At 38.5% G+C, this 26,251-nt stretch overlaps 2 protein-coding genes across 3 annotated transcripts in view; one reads left to right on the plus strand and one right to left on the minus strand.

Moving 5' to 3' along the window:
- LOC110832665 (uncharacterized) lies at positions 1–10,370 on the plus strand. The gene is made up of 3 exons (XM_022069872.2): positions 1–242; positions 3,728–3,800; positions 7,029–10,370. Exons 1-3 carry the CDS (start codon positions 222–224, stop codon positions 8,516–8,518), a joined length of 1,584 nt encoding a protein of 527 aa, XP_021925564.2. The 5' UTR covers positions 1–221; the 3' UTR covers positions 8,519–10,370.
- ChT (choline transporter) overlaps positions 10,116–26,251 on the minus strand; it is a 23,865-nt gene continuing 7,729 nt past the window's right edge. The window contains exons 3-13 of one of the 2 annotated variants that reach the window (XR_015534909.1): positions 25,895–26,073; positions 22,441–22,548; positions 21,915–22,070; positions 21,135–21,283; positions 20,368–20,517; positions 19,464–19,593; positions 19,140–19,357; positions 17,737–17,840; positions 17,132–17,398; positions 15,928–16,367; positions 10,116–14,782 (exon numbers count right to left, since the gene is read on the minus strand). Coding sequence is in view for 1 of the 2 variants with exons in the window: in XM_087347775.1 (XP_087203901.1) it covers positions 14,717–14,782; positions 16,136–16,367; positions 17,132–17,398; positions 17,737–17,840; positions 19,140–19,357; positions 19,464–19,593; positions 20,368–20,517; positions 21,135–21,283; positions 21,915–22,070; positions 22,441–22,548; positions 25,895–26,060 (1,746 nt within the window). In the remaining variant the exon portion in view is untranslated. The remainder of the gene's footprint in view (positions 14,783–15,927; positions 16,368–17,131; positions 17,399–17,736; positions 17,841–19,139; positions 19,358–19,463; positions 19,594–20,367; positions 20,518–21,134; positions 21,284–21,914; positions 22,071–22,440; positions 22,549–25,894; positions 26,074–26,251) is intronic. The other variant, XM_087347775.1, reaches the window with a different exon arrangement.

Here is a 26,251-nt window from a genome sequence, read left to right on the forward strand (position 1 = left end):
TGCTGGTATATATATAAAGTGAGAGGTGGTAGATTCACCGAGAACCACAACATCCCTGGATATATATCAGACAAGGTCTGCCGAGGTTCTGCTGTGATCAGTGTCAACTGTTCTTTCCATCTCGAGGGAAAATTAGTATTCATTCTTCAAGTATCACATAACAACATTCGTCTAAGTCAGTTGTTTGTGTTTTCAGATTGTTTTCTGAGCCATCTTTCAAGATGGTGTCGTGTTGGACAATGGTGAGTTGTGAGATACAGTAGAGAATTAAAATTTGTAATATGTCGGTATTGATATTCTGGGTGGTAACACCGTGTAGACTTGTAATTGGGTACTAACGTTTCGCAGGAATATACTGCCTCCATCAGTACAGTGTTCTAGAAAACCAGTAACAACTTCAACGCCCTGATAAATGCAAATCAAAAAATTGTAGCAGCTTTTACGAATTTCTAATTACCATTTGTACGAATTTTTATGGAAAGCTGAAATAATTATAACGCCCTGTCTGTGACGTCGATTAAAATTTCGATTCTCTGCTGGATACTGATTCATATCGAAGATCCTTTCATGAGATTTGGTAGAATTCGCTGCTTGACATATTAATGTACAAACTTTTCTTAATGAGCATACATTTCAAAAAAAAAAAGTGAGTAGTTATTATGGGCTGTTTTCGAGAAATATTTTTGTGTTTGATTTGAGAAAAGGTGGCGTGTACTGACGCTCCCAAAGTGCGTGTTTCTACTATTTTTTCAATTCGAATACAAATGCCGACAACCAATTCGGTTCCCTTAGTTTCATATATGATAGACTTCACTCGTGCTTCGTATTCGGGAGGTCCCGAGTTTAAGTCTTAGCCCAGAGATTGGCTATTCTGATTAAACTTTTTCGTGGTTAGCTTTGCTATTGCAGTCTATAAATACTACACTAGAATTCGAATATGAAGGCAAGTTTAATGTTGGTTTGTCGTGCCGAAAGAAAGACAGTTACGACGTTTCGGGTCGCCATACTTCAGCTAGTCATGCATAGTAATGCTAGTAATAGCACAAGGTAAAACTCTTAGCCTTTCTTTTGAAATAATTTAACATCTACAATTAAGTCCCTTGCTTGACTGTGTAAGGTTTGTCTCGTAAATATACGTCACTTAAAAAACATGTTAAAATGCCCTTAAAAACAAATGTCTGAAAAGCTAACTCGTAAAACAATTGCTTTAAACTGTGAAAGTCGAGGGAGAAAGTTAATGGTAAGAATATCGAAGACTGATTGACGCTGATTGGTTTAACTCTCACCAAGTAATAATTATTGTTAATACGCAGCTTACAGATACTCGTTATCTTCCTTAAAGTCTAGAATAGGTATCAGCAGAATGGATAAATTTTCTCAATTTAAATGTCTCTCGACTTAAAATATTCTTTATAACAATTGAACTGGAAATAATATATGTTGAAGCATACAAGTTTAGATTTTCCTCAGTAAGAAAAACGAATTTAACTTTGTTACACTGGAGTGCGTCTTAATGTTGTAATGTTCAGCCACAGGATAATTACACTTTCCCTTTTGCTTGCGTGTACAATGCATTACATTATCTGAGAACTTAAATATTGGTCTCTAAACGTCACCATGGTAACGTGTGTTGACATGAAGAGTGGATAGATATGAATCTAATCGATGTAGTAACCAGTGTCGATCGTTTACAGCCGTTATAACAAAAGTTACGTTAAATAATTTAAATTTCTCGTCGTTTTTATTGGAGGATAATGAATAAATGTGGAGCTACGATTTAAAATACTTAAATAAAATTCCAAGAATCAAAGTTTTATAGATTTGATTCTTACATAGTCTTACACCTACAGAAATTTAATAGCGCGAGGCTCCGCGTGAATGTGGGTGTTTGAAAAAGAGTCTGTTCTGAGCTTAGTCGTTCTTTTGAGAGAAAACATCAAGTAGATACTTGTCTTACGTCACTGACACAGCGGAAGTGAATCACAAGTACCATTCTAGTTCGTGTTAAGTGTACACTCAGCGTACTTTTACTTAGCACATCGGCTCCAAAGCGATTTTACAAGGCGTAAATCTTGCCTCGTGACCCACCGGTGTTTCTCACCCTTCGCCGACAAAAAAGAATTCAGAAGTCTTACTGTGACCCTCGCAAATCTCGTGAATCTTTCCTGTCCCATCTGTCGTGTTAGAAATACATTATTACATTCTACGAAAAGTGAGCCACGAATAAAATCTAGGTAATCCTTGACTGTGACCCAGCGGTGTCTCTCGCGGTAATAAAATTTATTCTCATGGGACTCACCGGTAACCTTCATGGAAGCCAACGTGTCAGATTTTGTGAACGCGGTTAGCTTTCTGGTTCCATAGAATTCAAGGGATGTCTTGATCATCAGATCGACCATTCCTCTGAAGAAGGAATCTGCTACAAATGTTGGTTTTCAATCATAGACAATGACAACTGAATATGACGCATTCAATTCTCCTACACTCCACAAACAGTTCCGTAGAGAAATATGTACACGTGAAAGATTGTAGGCATAAAATTCGATATTCAAAGCCCTCAGCTTTTCTCCTCGCCCTCCCCTCACCCCGTTGCAGTGTATCAACAAGACACGCCTGAGAGTAACACATAGTAAGGAAATGTATCCAAACAATGCGCTTTCAGGCTCATTTGCATGTATTCATAAAAGCTGTGGTCACAGTTGTAAAGCAGTTTCTGTTTCGAGAAAGTTAACAACAACAAAAAAGGCATTGTAATATAACAGAACAAGAGAATGTCACGAAAGTTTGCCCGCTGTGTTAATGAGGTACAGGAGGTTAGCCTAGCGGTAACTCTTTTAGATGTTCTTCACTTTTTAGCGTTAGCGAAGAACACTTTATGTGTCCCTCCCATATTTGACTGTCTGTGTGTAACGTCTATAAACACTTTTTATCATATTGTTGCAACAGTGACTTTGGATACCATTGTCGTAATACATGATGCATTTACCGAGCTAAATTCATTGCCCGTGATGTGAATGACATCTTTGGTGTTTTAGAATTTAAATTAGCTTTTGTATTAACATTAGAATGTGATCTAATTCTTGAGGTTTGAATATTGAAGCTGTGTCAACTATTATTTCAGTCATGGGCGAAATAAACTGAAATATACTGACTTTGAAACAAAATTATGCTACTTCGGATATAAAATTTCAAATCAGTCCATATCCTGATAGAATACTTCCTCAAATGTAATTGTTTAATTATCTTAATTATCCTCTCATTCACGTGTTTTTTCCTGTCACGCGTGTACATAAAACGTTTTTCCACGCTTACCGTTCTTCAAATTATCTCAGCAGTTGTTAGACACCTTCACGATGAAGATGTCTGTTCTTGTAACAGTGTGAGAGAAGTGGAAGACATTGTTCACCATTGACAACACAGGCGACTCTCGTTATACGCGGGGGTTGCTTACCTGCGAATCGCCGTGAAAATCGAAAACGTGTAAAACGTGAAACGTATAAATTCCCGTTCAGTTTCTTAGTGAACATCATAACTTTTCTTAATGTGTCGAACACGGAGTTGAAAAGGTGACATGTGTCAGTGTAGCTTCTACTTGTGGCCGCGGATGGGATATTGATGCTCCTCATAATATTGAATAAAGACGTAGATATACAAAAACACTATTACCGAAAACTCATGTAAAGAGACTCATGCAGTTAATTAATGAGGATGTGTTTCGTTGTTTCAGGGTGCTTTGATAGCTTGGTGCATCTTGGGAACTGCTTTGGCTTATAAAACAACTGCTCTAGTCAAGCGAGAGAGTAAGTCTGTACTTTATATTGCTTACAATTACAAATTTATTTTCTTAGTATAGAAAAATTTGTAGTTCTAGAAGTGTTTACTTAAATTAAATAAGGATATAACTAGATGGCTTAGGGAACCAGAAGGTTCATCACCGAATTAACCAAAGCCCTCCACCGGACCCTGTCCTGGGCCAACAAAATCCAGTTTCCTTCAACTCCTATCTCCCATAGATCCCGCCTGAGATTATCCTCCCATCTACGTCTAGGTCTCCCCAGCGGTCTCTTCCCTTCAGGCTTCCCAAATAGTGGACCCAACCAACTAGATGGCTTACCGAACCAGAAGGTTCATCACCGAATTAACCAAAGCCCTCCACCGGACCCTGTCCTGGGCCAACAAAATCCAGTCTCCTTCAACTCCTATCTCTCATATATCCCGCCTGAGATCATCCTCCCATCTACGTCTAGGTCTCCCCAGAGGTCTCTTCCCCTCAGGCTTCCCAAATAGTGGACCCAACCAACTAGATGGCTTAGGGAACCAGAAGGTTCATCACCGAATTAACCAAAGCCCTCCACCGGTCCCTGTCCTGGGCCAACAAAATCCAGTCTCCTTCAACTCCTATCTCTCATATATCCCGCCTGAGATCATCCTCCCATCTACGTCTAGGTCTCCCCAGAGGTCTCTTCCCCTCAGGCTTCCCAAATAGTGGACCCAACCAACTAGATGGCTTAGGGAACCAGAAGGTTCATCACCGAATTAACCAAAGCCCTCCACCGGACCCTGTCCTGGGTCAACAAAATCCAGTCTCCTTCAACTCCTATCTCTCATATATCCCGCCTGAGATCATCCTCCCATCTACGTCTAGGTCTCCCCAGAGGTCTCTTCCCCTCAGGCTTCCCAAATAGTGGACCCAACCAACCAGATGGCTTACGAAACCCGAAGGTTCATCACCGAATTAACCAAAGCCCTCCACCGGACCCTGTCCTGGGTCAACAAAATCCAGTCTCCTTCAACTCCTATCTCTCATATATCCCGCCTGAGATCATCCTCCCATCTACGTCTAGGTCTCCCCAGCGGTCTCTTCCCCTCAGGCTTCCCAACCAGTACCCGGTGCACACCTCTTGTCCCATCCATGCGCGCTACATGCCCCTTCCTTCGTAAAAAATTGATTAAAGATTTTTGATAATCGAGCCATTAGACTAATTGTCTTAACATCTTAGAAGCAGATTCAATGTTTGTTTTGTATGTATTTGTTATTTCTTTTTACCTGAGTAAGAACTTAATTATTCATGTCATATTTATGTGGTACTTGATAAGAAGAACGTAAGTGAATGCAAATTTAATTCAATGTAAGAAGAATATTGAGTTTTAAATAAAGAAGGAAGCTGTTCTTGCCTAGTTTAAAGTACTATCTTGGCACATGCCTGGAGGGACTGAATAAAACCACAAAGAACCACGGTCAGGACAACCTGTTTCCAAGCCGAGATTTGATTCCGGAAAATTTCAAATACGAAACAAGATCGGTCGGTTGCATCTTTGGGTTGATTTTAACGTGGCGTTATGAGTGTATCTGAAGAAGGGTTACATAATTTGTCACCAATTTGTTTTGTCTTTGAATGCCTTACATAACCGCCATTTTTAGTCTTTCTTTTGTAGAAGGAGAAGAATGCCTATAGATATAGAGGGTACCTGCGAATGTATTGATTAAGCAGTCACAGACAGCCGACGAGGGGTGGGCCTGAAACTTGAGGTTTACGCTGGGAACTAACAGCTGTACATTGCATAGCGTAGAATATCACGGAATGTTATGCAGGGCCAGAGACTTTGATGAATCTTTCGAAAACCATTATGAAACTTCGGGTTTTATAAATGCTGGAATTTCCTGTATAGCTGGGTGTAGTACCAACTTCTCAAGAAGGACTCTGCTCCTTGGAATTAGCTACTAATTTATTTATTTCTATATCAGATCCAGTATGTGTATGCTTTTATCTTAATATTTTATTGTATTGGTAATGGTACAATCTCCGAAACGTCGAAGTTTTATTCCGTTCTGACTTGGAAGGCCATCTCAGAAGCCTTCGGTGCACGTGGTCGCTGCCTAAATTTTAAAGTGTCACTCTAACCTTAGCGGATATCTCTGCGATGTTCTGTGTTACAAATGTGAGGGTCCTGGTTATATTGAAGGTACAGACATAACAATCTTTGGCCTTAAGATAAAGGGCAGATGTTCATGTGTAGTTTATTACCATGTATTTTTTTAAATTTTTTATCGCTACGCTTTCTTGGTTCCCATCATAGCGGAACGAACCGTGAATTTGTGAAATACGTAACAGATTATTACAGCGATGATAATGATGATAAAATATTAATGAGAAGAAAACTAGTAGTAATTAACACCTAACATATCTCATTCCGATAACAAAACAGATTACAGGTATTAAAATGTTTTAAAATGTTATGAACATGATACTTATGAACTACTCAAAGTTAAAGTGACTTATGTCAAATTCTTTTATTTTTTTATAAAATGATGTTTCTCGAAAATATCAATTGAAATATGTGAGGTGACCTTTTGTGGTTGGTAGGAAATTTTATTGACTGTAGTACGAGCTTATTTTAGTTAATTAAAGTGAATTAATTGAAGACGTAAACCTGAAACACTCTTTCTGTGCCTTTGTTGACAAAACACCTTAGCTCTGATCGCCTAAATATTTTCTCACTCTTCTGCAAAGTGAATATGAAAGCGGTAGTAGCTGGCTCGTAATATCACTTGAAAAAGTTCTTGAGTTACTTGAATGCTATCTGTGTGATTAACATATGATCCACTCAGTAGCTTTACTTCCTGATGACATTACGTAAATACGTCATCTGCAATGAACCGTAAATGCTGAAAACCATGACATTACGGAATATGTGCTAATAATTCTTTCTTACTACAAATTAAATATCGACCTAACTATGACTCGAATTGTCTCTTCTCTAGGTTTAGCCCAGTAACGTCTTCGTAACATTTAATTTTTGTGCATTTTGTACATCAATAATAATAGTGCAGGTCTACGTCACTCAGTATTTAGTAAACAATTAATTCGCCGTCATGACATCAACTCATTCTACGAACTTAATATCGCTCTCTAGTCAGTATTTTTTGATGCCTACTCCACACACATCGTGAACAGAGCATAAATAATGTTACAAATAACCTTATTGTGGTCATATTAATTTGTAATCTACATCACTGATTCTGACAGTCGGAGGAAGTTCCAGTTTCGGCGCTGGAGGATATTCTGGTGGAGGCGGAGGTGGCATCCCTTCATCTGGCTATGGGGCTCCTAGTGCAGCATTTGCATTAAGTCGTACTCCATCTTTTTCTAATGGAGCCCCTAGTGGCATATTAGGAGGAGGTGGTGTTTCTGCGTCGAGTTACGCATCTGGTAGTGGAGGATTTGGAGGTGGTGGCACTCCTTCGTCGAGTTATGGAGCTCCAAGTGGTGGATTTGGAGGTGGTGGCACTCCTTCGTCGAGTTATGGAGCTCCAAGTGGAGGATTTGGAGGTGGTGGCACTCCTTCGTCCAGTTACGGAGCTCCAAGTGGAGGATTTGGAGGTGGTGGTACTCCTTCGTCGAGTTATGGAGCTCCAAATGGTGGATTCGGAGGCGGAAATGACGACCATTCTTCCAATTATGCCAGCCTGTCTTCACCTTCATCCGGTTATGTAGCTCCTAGCGGTGGATTTGGAGGTGGTGTCGCTCCATCGTCAAATTATGGAGCTCCGAGTGTTGGATTCACTGGAGGTTCCCCTTCTTCGGGTTATGGTGCTCCCGCTTCTCCATCATCTACTTACGTAGCTTCCGCTGTTGGGCGTGGAAGCATTGGTGGTGGTCCTTCACCGAGCTATGGCGCACCATCACAACCATCTTCGTCGTATGGAACCCCGTCAGTATCATCCGGATCATACAGTAGTTCCAGAACTGGAAGCTTTGGAGCACCATCTTCCAGCTATGGTGCACCAGCAGCGCCGTCAGGTAGACCATACACGCCATCCGGAACCTATGGTGCTCCACATCCCCCTGCCCCGCCATCTACCAGCTACGGAGTGCCCGCTGGTCCCTCTTCAGACTACGGAGCTCCCAGAGCCCCCTCTGGATCGTTTGGCGGTGGAGCGCCATCTCAAGGTTATGGAACTCCTTCCATCCCTTCAGCGCCACCAAGTAATTACGCAGCCCAAGCATTCGGTTCGTTTGGTGGAGGAAACCCTTCACAAACCTACAGCGCCCCTGGCAGCTCTGGATCTTTTGGAGGTGGTGCTCCATCACAGAGTTACGGAGTACCATCCAGACAGCCAAGCTATTACAGTGCTCCGAGCGCAGTTCCTTCCGGTAGTTATGGCGCTCCTAGTATTTCGACATCTCAAAGCTATAGTGCTCCTTTAGGACCAGCTACCACCTACAGCGCTCCCTCAACACCTACATCAAATTACGGAGCTCCAAGTGCTTCGTCGGGTTTCTTTGGAAGTCCATCTCAAAATTATGGCGCTCCATCCAGACCTTCTGGAAATTACGGTGCTCCCCCTGCCCCGCCATCCCAGAATTATGGGGCACCAGCATCTGGGCCATCAAGGGCTTCAGGATATTTCAGCTCGTCGAGTAAATCGTCTCAAGGAGGCGCACCGTCAAGGAGTTACGGGGTTCCAGCAACTATAGGGCAAAACTATGCAAGCAATGGGGGTTATGTGTATTAATTACGTAGGTTTCATTATCCGGTCAAATTGAAGTATTCAGATTTATATTTTCTTTAACTTCCGTGATAGTATGTTGGAATGAAATATACTATTACGCTCGATAAGTTTTTTAAAATTTGCGTTATAATAAAGATTTTAGTTACGTAAGTTATTAACACGAGTCACGTGAGACGTCTGAAAGTTCTTAGTTATCATAAATGCCATTTTGTATTCAAATTTTTATATATATATATTTTAAAAAGGTCATAGCGTTTCACTAAACTCCACTCATTTTTGGAGATTTTGAAGATAAAAATTTTAAAATTATTGATGGAGATTCCTATTACTGTTTCGATTATTTTATTTTATCTTTAATTAATGATTACCCTAGCAGTTCTTAATCTGAAATACTTCGTATTTTTTTGGAAGCTACAGTTATCCACCTGAAACACAGTAAAGAAAGACCCAACGTTTCGTCAAGTTTTAATGTTAAATTGTATCTCATCTGTCGCATAAGGGATCTTTGTTTTTCAGAACAACTTTATAATTGAAGCAGCTGTTTGTGAAATTTTTTATTTGACCAAAAATTGTAACCATTTCCTGCATTAAATATCCTACCTCAGTGAAGTGAGATTTCACAGTTTGCCTCATATGTTCTGTCATGGTTTTTGCAAGTATTCATGTGTGAGTCTTAAGTTGTATAATATATTGCATCATTACATTGTCTGCATGTTTTCTCTTCTACCCTAAACTTCGAATTTTGTTAATTTCGCTTAATCGTGTATATATAGTACATTAGTTCAATGTTTTAGGTATGAGAAATCTTGAGCTGGGCATTAATACAAAGTGTGTGGTTTTCCAGACTTGGATAATGGAATCGTAACTTGATGACTATTTTACAGTGCAATTTTTACTTTTTTGTGTATTCTTGTCATCATAATAGCTTTACAAGAATATCAATGGCATTTCTGAATCTAAATTTTCACATGACAAATTGGTGTACAGTTTTCTGTATTTTCTTGAAAATATCAGCTTGCCTGTATATATAATCTATTAACTGTATAATATTTTTTACGCATTTTGAATTCAATAAAGAGTTTTATATATTTGTAATAGCATATTCCCTTGTTATATAACACAAAAGCTTATTTCGCAAGGGACAATTGTAGACCTGATTCTTATCGAACTACCTCTGTAGACTTTAATGTCAGTTTATCTGCCGAATGTCTGATAAATGGTGGTGAAATCATTGCCATTGTCAAGCACATAAATACGTTATATTTTTACTCCATCTTAGTTTCTTCCCATGTGTTAGTCCTCAGCCAACCGAAACTGTGCTGAAAAATAGAATAAAAAGTAAAGCCTTGGTCTTGAAAAAAATTAAAAAGGGTTTCGGAGAAATATATTGTTTCCTTCTTCAGGCTGTAATCCTTAAGACATCTGCAAGTGGCTACTTTAAAAGCCTGTATATATTTAGGATGAGCTGGTGTCTATAAATGTGAGCATAGTTGATTTATTAAACTCTCGTCTCTCCTTCGGTCCTCACATCCGCATTTTGCAGGATTATTTGAGACGAGGTGCCCCGGGCATGACTGGTAATAAATTAAACGCAATGAACTTTATATTTCAGTATCATTTCTATATTTTGTCTGTTTGTGGTAAACAGTTCACTACTAAAACACATGTTTTACAGTTGTCATTATTATAATAATGTAATACACAGTCTATTTTCACATCATTACATTTGTTGGTTCTCTACATTAATCATTTAGTGATAAACGTCTAATTATTTGTCTTCACATTGTAAGGAAACAATTAGCAGGGTTTTCTATAACTTTTTTACATCGAAATAAAATAGAAGTTTAATTATTTATTGCATTCTACACCCACATTTTCCTCTCCGTCTTTAGTTTTATCACTTACCTCTACTCTCCTCTTTTAGATTTTTGTTCAATAGTATTAGGCCCCTATATGACGTGTGTTTGCGTTTTCTTATACTGCATGAAAATCTATAATAATCTTATATTCCTCAAGTCCATATATCAGAGAAAACTTGGATAACATGCAAACAGAACATTTTGTGAACATGATCAATAGACTTGTCAACTCAACCAATCACACCGAGATTGCGTTTCTTTAAGTAACACTTTAAATATTAGTATGATATGTTGAATGTGATATGCATCGAAGTTTCAGTATACATCAATTTATTAAGCGTACGAGAAACACAGCTCAATTAAAATACAAACCGTACATTACATTATAATTAATTGTTAAATTACTGAAATGTCAAGTTATGTGTATGAAAATTTATTTTGCCTGGTCCGCCATTATGTTAAAGTGTAGCCCGTTTAAAGAATGTAGTATTCATACTTTTTACAATGCGTGCTTTTTCTTAGAAGGTTTGTGACTAATAGATTGATTGCATCAATATTATATTTACATGTCGATTATCTACGATATATTTTTATAGGACTACACTGACTTCCTGAGTTAGCTTTGCTTTTCCTGTCTTCTCATTTTAAAAAAAATAATAAAATGACGACCAATAACCTAAAAACAGAAGCAGAATAAATCTCCGAAATGAAGTCTGTATAAAATATACTGTATTAAAACAATGGGATAGTGGCCAACAAAATATAGATTTAATGACAATATTGTAATCTTGGAAATTTGAGTTTCAAACTTTCTTATCACGCACAAGATGTGTTGTACAATTTATGAAACAAGATGTTCATTTACCATTACCGTCTAGTGGAAGAGTGTGAAATATTTTAACACGATCTCTACCATGTTGGAACGAAACAGTATTTCCCAAATTGTTGAAGCCTCTTTTCGTATAAAAATTACATCAATGTATTTCTATCAAAACATTTTTCGAATTTTGATACAAATATCATATTAGAGTAGGTTCACATATTTTTTTCATAATTTCCTTTAGCAATATTAGTCCTTAGTGGATGAGTTACTTGACTCTGATCTAGCGAGACCAGTCTTTCATTATCAGGTTTCGTGTCCGTCTTAGACTCGTCCTAATTCTGGATTTGACGTTGATCACGGCCAAGTATTGGCGATATTAACAAAGTGGTTTTCTGACATGAGGCAACTATTTGTTATCATACAGAGTTACAATAATTTACATGGGCCTTGTATACCACATTGGCGGGTAACATATGACACACATTTTGAGAATCCTCTATTAAATATGACTGAAAAATTTTACGACGTAATGTATGAATTCTGTGAAATAGGTACTACGGCTCTTGGTGTCAGTCAACTTACAGACCAGCGGATACGTAAGGAACAATGTGCAATCAAGCACGCGAACACGTCAAAACTCCTTGCACAAATGAACACACATCCGTGGAATATAGATCGTAATGTAAAAAGTTGTTACAAATAATTTATCCCTCCACAAATGTAGAAGCAGCTTACATACACTGCCTAACCGTCACTGAAAGCGGTTTTAATTTTAAAAGTGAAAAATAAAGACGTATGGGGGAGTGGAGGTATAGCTCCACGCACTCCTCATCTAGGCATTAGATGAAGATGAGTGGTCACCTTGGTGAAGAGAAATATTCCTGCTCCTTTTAATATTGGTATTCCTGTCACCCAGATTGTAACCAGTCGCTTTAATATATTATGCTAAACAGGAAGTCCAAACACTAATTTTCAAATTAATTAGTGTTTTGTAAATGTATATGCAAAATGACCACAAAAATAAATAAACGCATAAGATTAGCATTTCATATTATAATGTGTATATACATCTTTCTGGCACAACCTGTATGTACGCACATAATACCAATGCCTGAAATGAAAAATATAGACATGGAAGTGTTTTCTTCCCACCATGCGAAGAAATAAACAGAATGGCGAACCAGAGGTGTGCGTCAGGAGCACTTTTACAAAATAATGTTTTAATCTCTTACAGCAACCTTATAAATGAATTACGTAATTATAACATCAATGAATCAACCCATAAAATGTTAATTGTTTTATGGACACAAAATACTTCATAAACTATATGAATGAAATATTAACATTACTTAAATATTTTAATAACATTTGGTAATTCTTCTTCAAGCAACGCTTTGCTGAGCACAGAAAATACACACGTGTTAAAAACTTCCGTCAACAGCCCAACAAGCTATTAAACTACTCCACAAATATAACAATACGAAAGGCTACATTTACGATATTTTCGCAGGGGGGACATCACGTGACTATTGCTTTGGGATCACTTATCATTCAAGAGAGAAAGGTATCGGTGCGCAGGTAGCTTTAATCTTAATATTCGCATCTTTAATTATAGGGTTATACGTGTGTTCGTCTGTCATAAAATACCAACATTTACTGTTATACGCCATGTTATAACATTGCTAGGACACTAGTAGAAGCTCATAATGACTTTGCTCTTGTAACATTTTGTGTGTGCCACCTATACAAGTTTTTTTTTATAAACATGTCTTTCAGATGATACTAAAGGAACAAATATTTCATTACAGTAATGTCACACTTAAGTAATCAATACAGGAGGTATAATTAATTATTTTGTTTCTTGTCTATAATTTTTGAGATGTGATTTCGAAGTCCATTTTAGTACATATATCTAAACAAATGCCTGTTAATTTCTATGGTTAAATATTGGAATTATTTATCTAGACCTTCGCGATTCTTAAACTGTGAACTATGCATATCAGAGAAGGTATGAGATCAACAAAACGCAGGTTGAACCACAATTAAGTCCCGATTTAAAGAAATTATGACACTGGAATGAACGGGGTTGTGGGTATTAAGCGTGTGAAAACAATTTAAATTGTAAGAACAAATATGACGTTTGCACCAATACTTATATCATATCCGCAGCTTTGTTCATATCAGAGTTATAATTTTTCTGAACAACGACCAAATTGTGACATATTATGTACATTTTAGGACATAATTTATAATGTTGATTTCAGATAACTCGTACATGTGAAAACGGTCGTATTTGCATTAAGCAAAATATTTTTAATCTGCTGTATTTATATTATAGTGATAAATCAGTTAGCATTCACGAAATTAAGAGCAATGCAATGCATTAAATTAAAACGTGTTTATTAGTTTTATTATCAGTGGATGTATAAGGGGGATTCATGTCTGAAATTAACAATATGGAAGACACGAAATAATGTTTTGAAATCGAAAACATAGTTCTCCAGTTTATGGACAATTCTCATTCGGTCTCGCCGCGTGACATTACTAATTGTCTATACTCTAGGCGCTACGTTTACAACAACAACAGTGGCATTATGTGTCAATAATATCAACGTTTACATTATATTATGTAACATAAAATAGATCGCGTTTTATAATGATATTTTCCTTTACTCTAATACCGGAGCTGCTATTGGTCATTAAATGCTCCCCTCCTCATCAAAGCATTAATAATCATTGATACTCTATGATAAACATTTCTTTCATCCGCTTTGTTTCGACATTTTCGTGACAGTCTTTTATTATGTAACGTTTAAATGCATATTACTATTACACATTGAAAATAAATGAAATTTAAATATCTTTAACAATTATATAGTAAAGTTTACTGTCTACACTATAAATAAAAATGCCTATCAGTACGTAAATATATATTATATAATTTTTTTCCTATACGATTTCAAGCAAATCTCAATTAAAACTTATGTCCCACGGGATTAATATTACACAAAAATGTTTGTGACCACTGTAACAATCCATTTCACATTATCGCGACATATAGAAGTTTGTGAAAATCCCATATATATTCATTGATGTTTGTGAACAAAGCGGGCATTCCCTCCCCTAGATCGTCTACTGATTTTTCAAAACAATACACTGATAAAAATCATGTTGATATGTTAGAATATCACATTTGTGACACGTGAATTTACATCGATATTTATATACATCTATAATTACAATTCCAAATAACAGAACGTCAGTGAGCATATCTTATTAATTTCCATCTAACAATGTTGTGGTTAGAACAATGGGACTTATCTGTTTTTATTTAGTGATACTTTCTGTATAATACAAACATACTAAACGCTAAGATCATTTGTGTTTATTATAGAGACTTCCATTATCCATATAAATAAAACTGACAGTCACTTGAAGCCCAACGCGGCTTCCGAAGTTGTACCTCATGATGCCCAAACTCCTCCATTGAAGAGTTGAGCTTTAGTCCTTGAATCATCATCAGTAAACCATGGCAAATGTTTTCATTTGCATGGATTCGCCACGGGATATTGGCACATCTATAGCCTGCCAAACATTTAACCAAGAATAATATTACTGATTTGTACCCCTACACAGAACTTACAAACAGTTTAAGATTAAAGCCCACGATTACCAAGTACTCTAACAAGCGATTAAAATTGTTTCTGAAGGTCAGTATGTTACACCCCTGTTCTTAAAACACAGCACAAATAATAGTTAAATTATACTACGATACTTCATTTATGATATGTACCACACATAGTTATTTGTGGTCTCTAGGTAAAGGCTGGGCGAGGAGACAGGGTACTAGAGGGAATAATACCACACTATGAGAAATTAATTTCTGTAATATTTTCTTTCATTATTTAAAAATTAAAATCTCTGTAAGTAACTTTAAATCTCTGTTTTCGACATTTTCAATTTAAATGCTACATTAATAAATCTGCATATGCATTAATGTAATCTGTGAAATATCTGTTTATGAAGTGTGACTTTTTTTATCGAAATGTTAACTTTCTGCAGTACTGAAATACAGTCTCATATTTTCTGACTGGTCGGACGGAAAAAGTTATAATATTTTGTTTCACGACATAATATGCGAATTTAATACAGCTGCCACGATTATCCCGATAAATCACTGTGGTAACTATATGTATCACATGCTTTAACATCTAATAATTCCGCATATTGAACACGGAGTCTAATTATAGGCTTTGTGTCATTCTCACTGTGTGATTATTTACCTAACAGCATTAAACATTTGATCCTCGTATTGGTGACCTTATTTTCTGTCTTCTAACGCCAGTTTAAGACTTTGGACGCTACGCCATTTATTTTAAAAGTTCTGAGGTAAAAATTTAACTTCGAATGGCATACGTATCTGTTGTACTCACATTATAATAGATACCTAAAATTTAAATTAAATACTGTTATAAATTTTCAATACTAGAATTATTTTAGTATCGATAATTGTCCGTCGGCTTTATATAACGCTTGATTTGAAACCATAATGACCAAATTCTGGCTACGTTCTTAATATGACATATAGATTATTAACATAATCACAATTACATTGACTTTTATGTCTTAATGACCAGTTATTTTGCTAATTGATAAACCACCTTTTTTATCCTTTTTCTTGTCTCAGTTATTAATTTTTTTCATATTTGGTAATACTGCAGCGCACTCACCGAGAAATTAAGAAGGTACTTGTAACGGAAATTCTTTGAATACAGCCTTAAAGCAAGTCGCTTAGCCTTAGAGCGATGTTTGTCCTTGTTTGGGGCTGCTACCGTTTTCATTCACGGGGATTCCCGTCGATGGATTTCCCCTACTCCCCCCTCCCCCGGCCGTCGTGCCACTGACGACCCTCGGCCGAACCCCTCGTGTCTTCTCTACCTCAGCCATGTCCATGTCGTCGTCCGGCTCTAGCGCCGGGTTGATTCGCCCGTTCATTTCGTCCTTTCCGACCATGGTCGCCGCTCCGTACTGCCGCATGGCACTCGTCATGACGGCCATCTGCTCCCCGCCCTCGGCAGGCTCGTCGACTCGCTCCACGTCCTCGGGAATGTTGACCACGCATCGGAAGATGTCGTAACCTGGTGCAAGTCTCCCGGTCTCGAAGATCCACCTGTGGGCATTGGCGTGAAGATGACATCCACGCGTTATCAAAGGAACTAAGTTTGTAATATTTCTGGTTCTTAGACCAGCAAGTACGAAGATGAATGTCTTCTGGGTTGTTACTCCCTGCTGCAGTCTGGTATAAGTAACCGATGTTGGCCAGGTGTTTGCTGCCTTCATCAATGAGAATCGCTCTGATTATGGAAACAACAAGCACTTCTGAAACGTCAGTATACTTCTACCAGACTGCACGGTGCACCATCCTGGAAGACGGTCATCGCCATTGAACTTTATTGTCGATATTCCTACAAAAATAAACTGATGCCAAACAGTTCCGACTCAAACACCCTTTATTGGAATAAAATATCTGTATATTTGTATGAAAAAAACCCTAGAATTTCGAATTGCTTAATTTGTGTCTTAGAGACATTGGTACAGAAATGCTCAGAATTCTGAAAAGGTCCGAAAATAATAAGTCAAGACTTGTGCAGTAGGTGGTAATTAAGTGTTGTTATTAATAACAGTTATTACAAATAGGGAGAAGCAGTTTCGAAATAAACGCAATATAATTTACAGGTATTCTGTAAAAACTGACTGCGTATTATGTGTATCAAGAGATTAAAGTGTTAGTAAATAAATTATACGAGACAAAACCACGACCAGGGTTTGAAAAGAACTGCCAAAAGCTATCGATGTCAACACGGCGATGTCGAGTAAAGTAGCTTTCCTCTTAAAACGAACGCCCTGTATATGTTCAGACGCGCGGTTACTTACTTGGTGCCCCAAGAAACTAAGATGAGAGTAACAAGAGACATGAGCATGGCCATGGTTCGGAACGGGAACAGCTGATTTTCGCCATCCCAACCCGGGTAGTGTATCATGGCGGGCAACCCAAGTAACGGCTCTCCTCCTGTCATTCTGACGAAGAAGGCGACGATGTAAGCGGTTAAACTACCGTACGTATTGCAGTGATGCTTAAAGTGTACCACCATCAGCAGTTGTGGGAATAGGATCACATACACGAGGTCTGAACACATGGACCTGAGGACAAGAGACATGGACGTAAGACTGCATTTAGGCACGATAACCTACAAGAAAAATTATACAATAAAAAATATATAGCAGCAGTTAGTGTTACATGCCTTCAGACCACCTTTTGTTCATCACCTAATAATAAAAAGTAAATCATAATTAAGTACCGATTAAAAGAATTATAACACTAAATTGAACAAAGCCGCGTATATGTTACATTGAAAATCGTGTTGGGGAAAACTCTGTTTTGCAATTTTCATTTTAATAAATACTCAGTGTTTATTTAAATCGGGACCCAACTGTGACTTACTCTGTATTTGTTAAACGGTACAGATTGTGGAACTTACCAAAGGCCATAGATGGAAGGGATAGTAAGTGCCATTACTGTTGCCAGCGCTCCAACGACCAAGATCGAAACCCTCATTACCCAAATAATCTCCATCTCAGAAGCCTGCAAAGAGGAACTGGGTAACACACTCTAGTACTCGTAATAAATTGGATACAATTTCTTGTTTTGTATTGCACCTACCTGTGAGATTCAACAGAAATTGTTCTGCTGTATACCAAGGCAAGCATTTTGTAATTATCTGAGCTGGACATTTCTTTGACTTAAGTCTGTGGAAGATATTTGAGGTTCTCACTGTGGTCAATGTCTGTCTTCTGGATAATAACGCCAACTTCACTTGTTGGTGAATACCAGCGTTTCGGAGAAACATACTCTCTGTCTTTAGGACTGAAGAAAGCAGTCCTAAAACTGAGACGATACGTTCCTCCACAAGTCCACAAGACGTCACAGCTCAGAATAATAACATCGAGACTCAAACCAAGAACTTATTTTTATGACAGTCTTTTACAAATTCCAGATGACAGTCTCGTCGCGTGCATAATGCGCTGGATAATGTCATCACTCTATTGTAGCTATTCTTCATTTCCCTTCATTCTTACGGGCCTTAAAAAAATTCGATAAATGGAGCCCCGTATAGAAATACTTTTAATGAATTGAACAATTTAGTAAATATAAAAATAGCATAACAATTGTAGCTTATTTAGGAGAATTTAATCTTTGATCTCTCTGTATGGCGTACGTGGCATCAAAGTTTCTGGAGTATCTGGAGCCTGTCTGGCTGGATGATGACATCATTACAGGTAATTCCTTAACGTGGTTGCGCAGTTATATGGGGATTCCGCAAGCAGGTGGAAATAATATTAACCGAGGTAGCATAGGAGACGAAAGGGGTTATTGTATCCAGGGTAACGTGGGGATTCCCCACCTAGCCGTTTCCATGCGCAGATACGCATAAAGGACCTGTTTGGTCTTAATAAAAATTTGAGTGTTTTTAGAGATTTTAATTTAACTCCTCAGTATCAAATTTCGTGACAGCCCGTTTAACCGTCCCCAAATTTTTAGGCAGACATGCAGACAAACGGTTGTGGTTAAGCTAATGGGCACTTTTTTTCCCCCTAGGACGTCAAATGCAACTTCTTTCGAGCCAGACTTGTACATTTGCTGCTATGCAAGGGAAAGTGCTCGTTTCATGAACACCTTTTAGGCATGCTTAACTTCCGCTCTCGGGGTCAAATGTTCATAGTCATCCAAAGTTTGGACAAGCATTTCAGTTTCCATTAAGCCTTAAGATGGCAACTGCAAAGTTTACCCGAAAACATCTGACGCCACCTATGAACGAAAGCCTGTGAAAAATCAAGGACAAGAGCAGTGTAGATGCATTTCGTGTGACTCGTAAGCACTAACCCTCTGTCGAAAGATGAGTCTGTAGACGTTACGTGCGAACATGGAACTAGCTGACAGAACACTGGAATCCGCTGAAGACATAACCGCGGCAGAGACAGCGCCCAGACCGAAGAAGGACACGAAGCTCGGCGTCAGGTACTGTAAGACCATCGGGAGGATCATGCTGGTCTCCTCAGAAGACAGTGGATAGACTCCCTTATAACCCGTCTCATTCCACGCTGAAACATGAGGAGACACGAGGTTTGCGATGGGGTTTAGAATAATCTTCGTCAGAATGAGACCTGCCTTTATTAGCGGATTTATAGGCGTACGATAAAAACTTACAGGTGGATCTTGCAATGGCGCCGATCAGCACTGGCGGAATCGCCATGATGATACAGCCGAACGCAGCGACATATGACAATATCTGGGCCCTGGCTGCTGTTTTGCTGGACAACACCCTCTGAAAGTACACCTGAAACAAGACGTATGCGTAGGATTTGAGGTTTTCACGGTGGTGAGTCGGAAGATGGCGGTCTTCTGGAATGTAGCGCCGTGTAGTCTGGTAGAAGTTTACCATCGTTTCAGAGACGTTTGTTGCCTCCATCATCAGGGGCGTCGCATGTATTTAGTAAATATTAAATAACTATCTCCATGGAATAGGGTATTTATTGAGAAGTTAACAGTACATTCAGCTTGTTAAGAAATTCCTTGTATGTTACGGAATCCGAAGGTTCGTTGTCGTCCTTACAGAACCCCACCATCGGTCCTTAACCTTAACCACATGAATCCAATCTACACCCCCAGATGCGATTTCCCTAAGACCCTTTTACATATTATCCTCCACCCACTCCTAAGTTTCCTTATTGGTCTCTTCCCATCAGGATTTCCAATCAACATATCGTGTACATTTTTCATTAATTAATTATTGTTTACTAGTTTTTAAAATGTTACTTGCAAATTATTTTCAAAGTCTTCTAATTTTTATTTTCCTTCATAGAGAAAGACTATATGAATTACAATGATTTATTCATTTATGAGATTTGAGGTTTTCACGGCGGTAGGGATGATGAGCTTCTGGGTTTTGGCGCCGTGTAGATTCGTCGGTAGATTAAACGTTTCGGGAAAAACATACTGCCTCCATCTTCAGGGTTGTAGCAATGACCCAAAATCTAGAAGATCATCATCATCATCATCATCATTACTTTAGTTGATTTTCGTCTTACTCTATTCTTTGTCTTTGACTCACTTGCCATGGTATTCCTCCAAAGATAAGAAGTAGTCCATTGTCGATGTAATAAAAGTATTGAGAAGGTTCCACTGTACCGATCCAATCAACAGCATCCGAAGAGAGAGATCCAACATGCTCGTTGTACATCGCAAACGGGATGCACATCCACTGCAATAAATAGTCATACTTGATCAAATTAATGCAGCAATATCATCTAAAAACATTTTCTCACAAAATTAGCACTGATCTTCTCCGATACAAAGATCTGCTTGTTATAGCTGTTTAATAAAATAGTCACTACATATTCTGGAAAATGTACTATACCCACAAACGCAGTCTGTTTTAAAAATATTTAATATGCCTGAATTTAAATATTGATAAACAAAATCCTTTTCTCAGATTTTCGAGTCGTTCTTTTTTATTACTTCTTTTGTTCTTATCTTTTATCCCAACTGATGTATCAATTTCATGACGTGGAAAATTACAGACACTTAAAATGGTTAGCAAATGTTACTAAAATATGTGCAAAGATAATAGTTCCTAATTAAAACCCTTTCTTCCTCAAAGCTACACAAATTACTGAACTTTCTGTCTCTTCCATAAGTCATTATTCTTACTACTACATGACACCATTTGTACTATCATCTTATCTCGCCATCTGTCCAAGCGAAATAATATTATATCGTGTAAGATTTGAGGTTTTCACAGTGGTGAGTATGACGATTTATGTCTTCATAGTATTATATCGATACACAGATGCTCTTTAGTATCTTAAGATTACTCACGAGTCCAATAAAGATGCAGAACAGCTGTATTACATCTGTGTAAGCGACGCTGTAAAGTCCGCCAAAGAGTGTGTAGATAATAGCGATACAGGAGCTGAGGATGACACTCGTTCGATGGTCCATATCGATGATGACGCTGAGTGTGGCGCCTGTGGAAAACCTCGTATGACTCTCAAGCAAGGATTCGAAAACATTTGCTGTTATTATGCAGCAAAAGGCATGATCATGTTATTGATAATCCGAAATTATGATAGGTATCAGATCATATAAGCCGAAGGAAAAATAAATCCCAATTTTATAAATTGAGGCTTTAGTTTACAATGAAACATTATACAAAAAATGTCTAGCGTGGAGGCCGTGGGCAACAGTTAGGGCCCTTTTAAAATAAACACTCCTTATATATCTTGAATATCTGTTCATCACGATACAGAATAACCAAAGAATAAATAAATACAAAAACAAACCCTCACAAGCAACAAAGATATTTAATCGAATAAAAGAGACGTCTCTGTCTATCCATTAATCGGTATTCTCCGTGTAAGTTTATCTAGTCGAGTCTTTCAGATATTATAGGATAATTATCTAAACACAAAGTTACACTATTTTTGTCCTCTTTCCGTCTTAGTATTCATGGCTCTCAGAGTGATATTTTAAAATCTATTTTAAATTGTGCGTGTGTGTCTATGCGTACAATCTAATTGTATATAGTTCTTGCATGTCTGTACAATTACACAGACATTGATAACCTACATATCAATTCTCGATAGCGTCGGTACTCACCCAGAGCAGCCAAAATGCCGGCAGCCCAGAAGACCTCGCCACAGAGGGCAGGCAGGAAAAGCAATCCTCCCATTCTCTCTCCGAAGGAGTCTTGCAGGGGGTCCAGCATGGTGATATAGCCTTGCTGACGCATCTTGTTCGCGAAGAAAATGCCGCCTGAACACACCAACTTGCGAGTTAGGTCTACCCGCTGGATACATTTAGCCCAGACTTTTTTTCAGTTCAGTGGTAATAAAGAATTTTTTCGCCTGTTCTGCTTCTACTTTCGTTTGTGAAACACGCATCGTGGTAACAAAATCTCACGAAACACATTTTTAACACCCAGTTTCAATTTTTGAAAACCCTAAATTTTACTAATATACAAGCATTTTTATCTCTTAGGTCTGTATTTTGCACACTATGGGCTTAGTTTAATCGTTGGTCCGTTACTTTGTTGGTTGGATGATTGATTGTTTACTTGTCTAGTTGTTTATTTTGTTCATTAGTTAATTGGTTGGTAATTTAGTCACAAATCAGGCTTCCTTACCTAATACTAGGCTGAGAGCGTATCCAAAGGGCGCCTGGCACCAAATCAAACCCGACGTGTAGATCATTTCGGCTGTACCGTTGATGTAACCTCCTCCAACCCATGTAGCTGTAACAGAACCTTGTCTATAGCAACCAGTCACATAGCAACGTACAGAAATACATTTGACTTACTTAACATAATATTCACATAGGAACTATACCTGCTCTCCCCCCTAGCGTCTACATGGCGTGTAGTGGGACAGCTTTATTTATTCACAGAACTCAGAATTTCCATCGTGCGAAACAATGGGCATTATTGGATTATGTCGTGAGTCACTTATATCCATCCCAAATCAGTCGGTTGATTAATTATTTATGGATTGGTTGACAAGTTTAAAGATCAGACTGAGTTACACTTAGGTCCCCAATTTAAAGGAGTTATAGGCTTGAAATTGACGACGTGAATTTCTACCAGACTACACGTTACTACAACCCAGAAGACGGCCATCTTCAGGTCGTCTAATATATTTGCTTGTCCGAATTAAGAACTAGTTCTGGTTTCTGCCTTAGTCACTGAGCCAGACTGTGGAATGTGGGCTCAGCTGTTGGACAAGGACACCGAGTAAGCACTCAGGGACGTTCTATGAGAACTCTCGTATTTCAACAGGATTAACACCTCATCCCCCGGTATTAAGAGCTGCGATGTGGGTGCCTCAGACGCGCTCGACATAATGGAACACTTCGTACACCGTATTCATAAGAAGCTTTCATGAAAAGTTTATGAGATACACGGAAATAGATCACTGGGCCTACCATTTTAACAAGTCCGGAATAAATCGTCGATGATTAGGGAAATTCTTCAAAAGTTTATTGTTACTCAGCAGCGTAAAAATTCTTTGATATTGTGGAAAATAAAATTTAATAGCCGTAAAATTTTACTTTCTCACGGCGACTAGTCTAAAGATGGCCGTCTCCTGGGATGTTACATCGTGTACTCTGGTAGATATTGACCGACGTTTCACGAGGCGTTAGTTAGTAATCCCCTCTGAAACGTCGGTTTTGTTCTCGTTACACATTCGTATGGCAGCCATATTACATATGGTGAGTTACTAAAAAATTACTTCTTTGCAGTGGCTCTCGTACTGACGTTCATGAAAATGGAAATTCTTCGAAACGATATTGAACGGTGATACACGCATACACTTCGCCTCAGTCTGCAAATATTCTTTTTTATTTACAACCTAGACCGCCGACCGAATAGACTAGAATCGAAAGTCTGCAACCACTGGACTATAGGTTACGCATACACAAATTCCACAGAATAGAGTCTTTAAGAAGCTAATAGTCGGTCATCCTTTCAAGAAATTCAAAGACATCCAAATCACCTAAAGTTTGTATTGTGTACACGAGAGCCCACCACTGGTATCCTAAGCCAGATGAATCCAGTTTACATCCTCCCAACAGATTTATTTCAGATTAATTTTAATATTATCCTCCCACCTATGCTTAGGGCTCCCTATGAATGTTTTTCTCTCATACTAGCCATGTAACATTTTCCACAATTCTGCACAATAGAAACAGTTGCATTTTCAACAATACACCGTACACTCTTAAACTTATTAAGCTACGTAACAGCCCATATGAAGCTAATAACTCTATCTGTTCCCTGAAAATTATCACACAGCCGTGTTCTTTCCTCGTGTGTGTTGCATAATTGATTAAGCCAATAATCAATATCCACGATGTGTGTCTTCTCAGTTTACTGACCACACTCTCCCTTTTTCAAGCCCCCGCTTTGTTGGGAGACCCAGGGCATGGAATCATGTTTCTTCTAGAGTTCGCATGACGGTGGGGTTTCGTAAATTCGCCTCCGAACTCAGTGGACTGCCCATGAGACATTGGCTTCGACTCATATTTATGGTACACATAAAACATGGAACGATGGGTCTTAGAAAAGTGCCAAAGTCAATAATAAATGAAGCCTTAGTGCCACTAATGCCGGCCTTGATGGACTGGTGTTTAATAAGTTAGTGGGACAACTTCACTCCACGTAAAGGGAAATGAGATTTGTAGGATTTGAGGTTCTCATGACAGTGAGTCTGAAGATGGCTGTCTTCTGGGTTGTTGCACCGTGTAGTCTGGTAGAAGTTTACCGACGTTTAACAGGTCTTTGCTGCCTCCATTATCAGGGTGATAGTTACTCGTCGTTGTTGAACTTCTACCAGAATACACTGAACAACAATCCAGAAGACAGCCATCTTCGAAATGATATCTGATGAGAACTCAGAGAAGACCGATATTTCAGACATAAAAGCTAAAGCTGGAACAGTTAAGAGAACCCAAACCGTTATTATTTTGTTTTTAATTATGGTAATGATGGTATTAATTATTAGTGAATTAACAAGGAAGGAATAATACTTTAGTATGTTAGGTCGCTATGTTGGATTATGGTTTCGAATCCTGCTCAAGGTATTCAGTCTCAGAATTTATCTTATCCGTTGTCTAAAAAGTTAAGAAGGCTTATACCGTGAAAGTCGAAGAAAAATAAACTTTGTTGAGAATCGACGTCTAGAGTGAAAGTGCAATTTCGTGACATGAAACACTAATAATATTATTTCTTATATATGCGCACTTCTGGTTGATCATAGTTCTGATGGTGGAAACAGTGGGTACTTCTGAAACATTGGTCAATTTCTACGATACTACACTGCTCAAAATCCCAGAAGACAAGTCATCTTCAGCAGATGTAGATGCCTTTATCGCTTGCAATGTTAAGGAAAGTCGTAGGAAAACAAATATTTCATTCGTTTATCTGACATTGTCAAATGTTGATACTTCGCTTATTTCGCATCAAAGCACAAACAAAAAAGGCTGATAATGGATAGGGAGGGAAATGTAGAACTGATGGGATTACAACGTCTGACAGCTCGTCCTGGGGAAGCTACAAAGCATCTACTCTCTTGAGGAGAGAACAGTGCCAATATTTGCCCAGTCATTTATCGAGGACTTTGCAGGCCGTGGTATGTCGTCGGTATTCCATCAGATTACGCAACAGAGATGGTGAGAGAGGAGAAGAATGGAAGAAAACAAAACAGAAGAACAAACATGTAGGCATTCATATATATACATCACTCACATTCAGATTGATTCATCTGGTTGATGACAGCGACACCTGGTGGGGCTTTGTCAACACGGCAATGACCCTTCGGATTCCACAAGATATAGGTTTATTATTTGCTTTTCAATAAAGACTATGCTCCATGGAGCAGTCGTCCTGGTGATGGAGGCAGTAAGGACATCTGACTACACTGCGCAACTAACCAGATGACAGCCATATTCATACGATACGAATATATGCGATATGACCATTGCTACTCCATTCCATGTTGTTTGTTCTCTACTCAGTTTACTGGCGTGAACGGCAGAACGCTTTAGTCGGTATACGTAGCCCGTCTGACCCTAGCAACACTCACCCGTCATAGTGAAAATTCCGACGAAGAGCCCAATGCTCCTCCCGGCAAGCATGACCTCCTCCTCGGAGTCATCGCCAGACTGCTTCTTGCGAGCCGCCCAGAGACCCACACCCAAGATCAAGACGTAGAAGAGTACAATTGAAATAATGCCCGCGATGTTAATCATCCTGCTAGCCTTGCTGGAAAATCAGATCATATAAAATTGTAATATTATTTGCACATTCATTGATTCTCAAATTATACCACATACGTACTGTACAGGTAGGTTGTCTTGGCAGCCGAATGACTAACTAGTGGGGTGGCGTGTCGGATCGGAAGAAGGTAGAAAACATTTGCTCCGCTCCGATCCTTCGAAAA

This window comes from Zootermopsis nevadensis, unplaced genomic scaffold (assembly GCF_977971745.1).
Source record: "Zootermopsis nevadensis isolate Lab colony 2312 unplaced genomic scaffold, Znev_1.0 Znev_ptg000012l, whole genome shotgun sequence".
NCBI lineage: Eukaryota > Metazoa > Arthropoda > Insecta > Blattodea > Termopsidae > Zootermopsis > Zootermopsis nevadensis.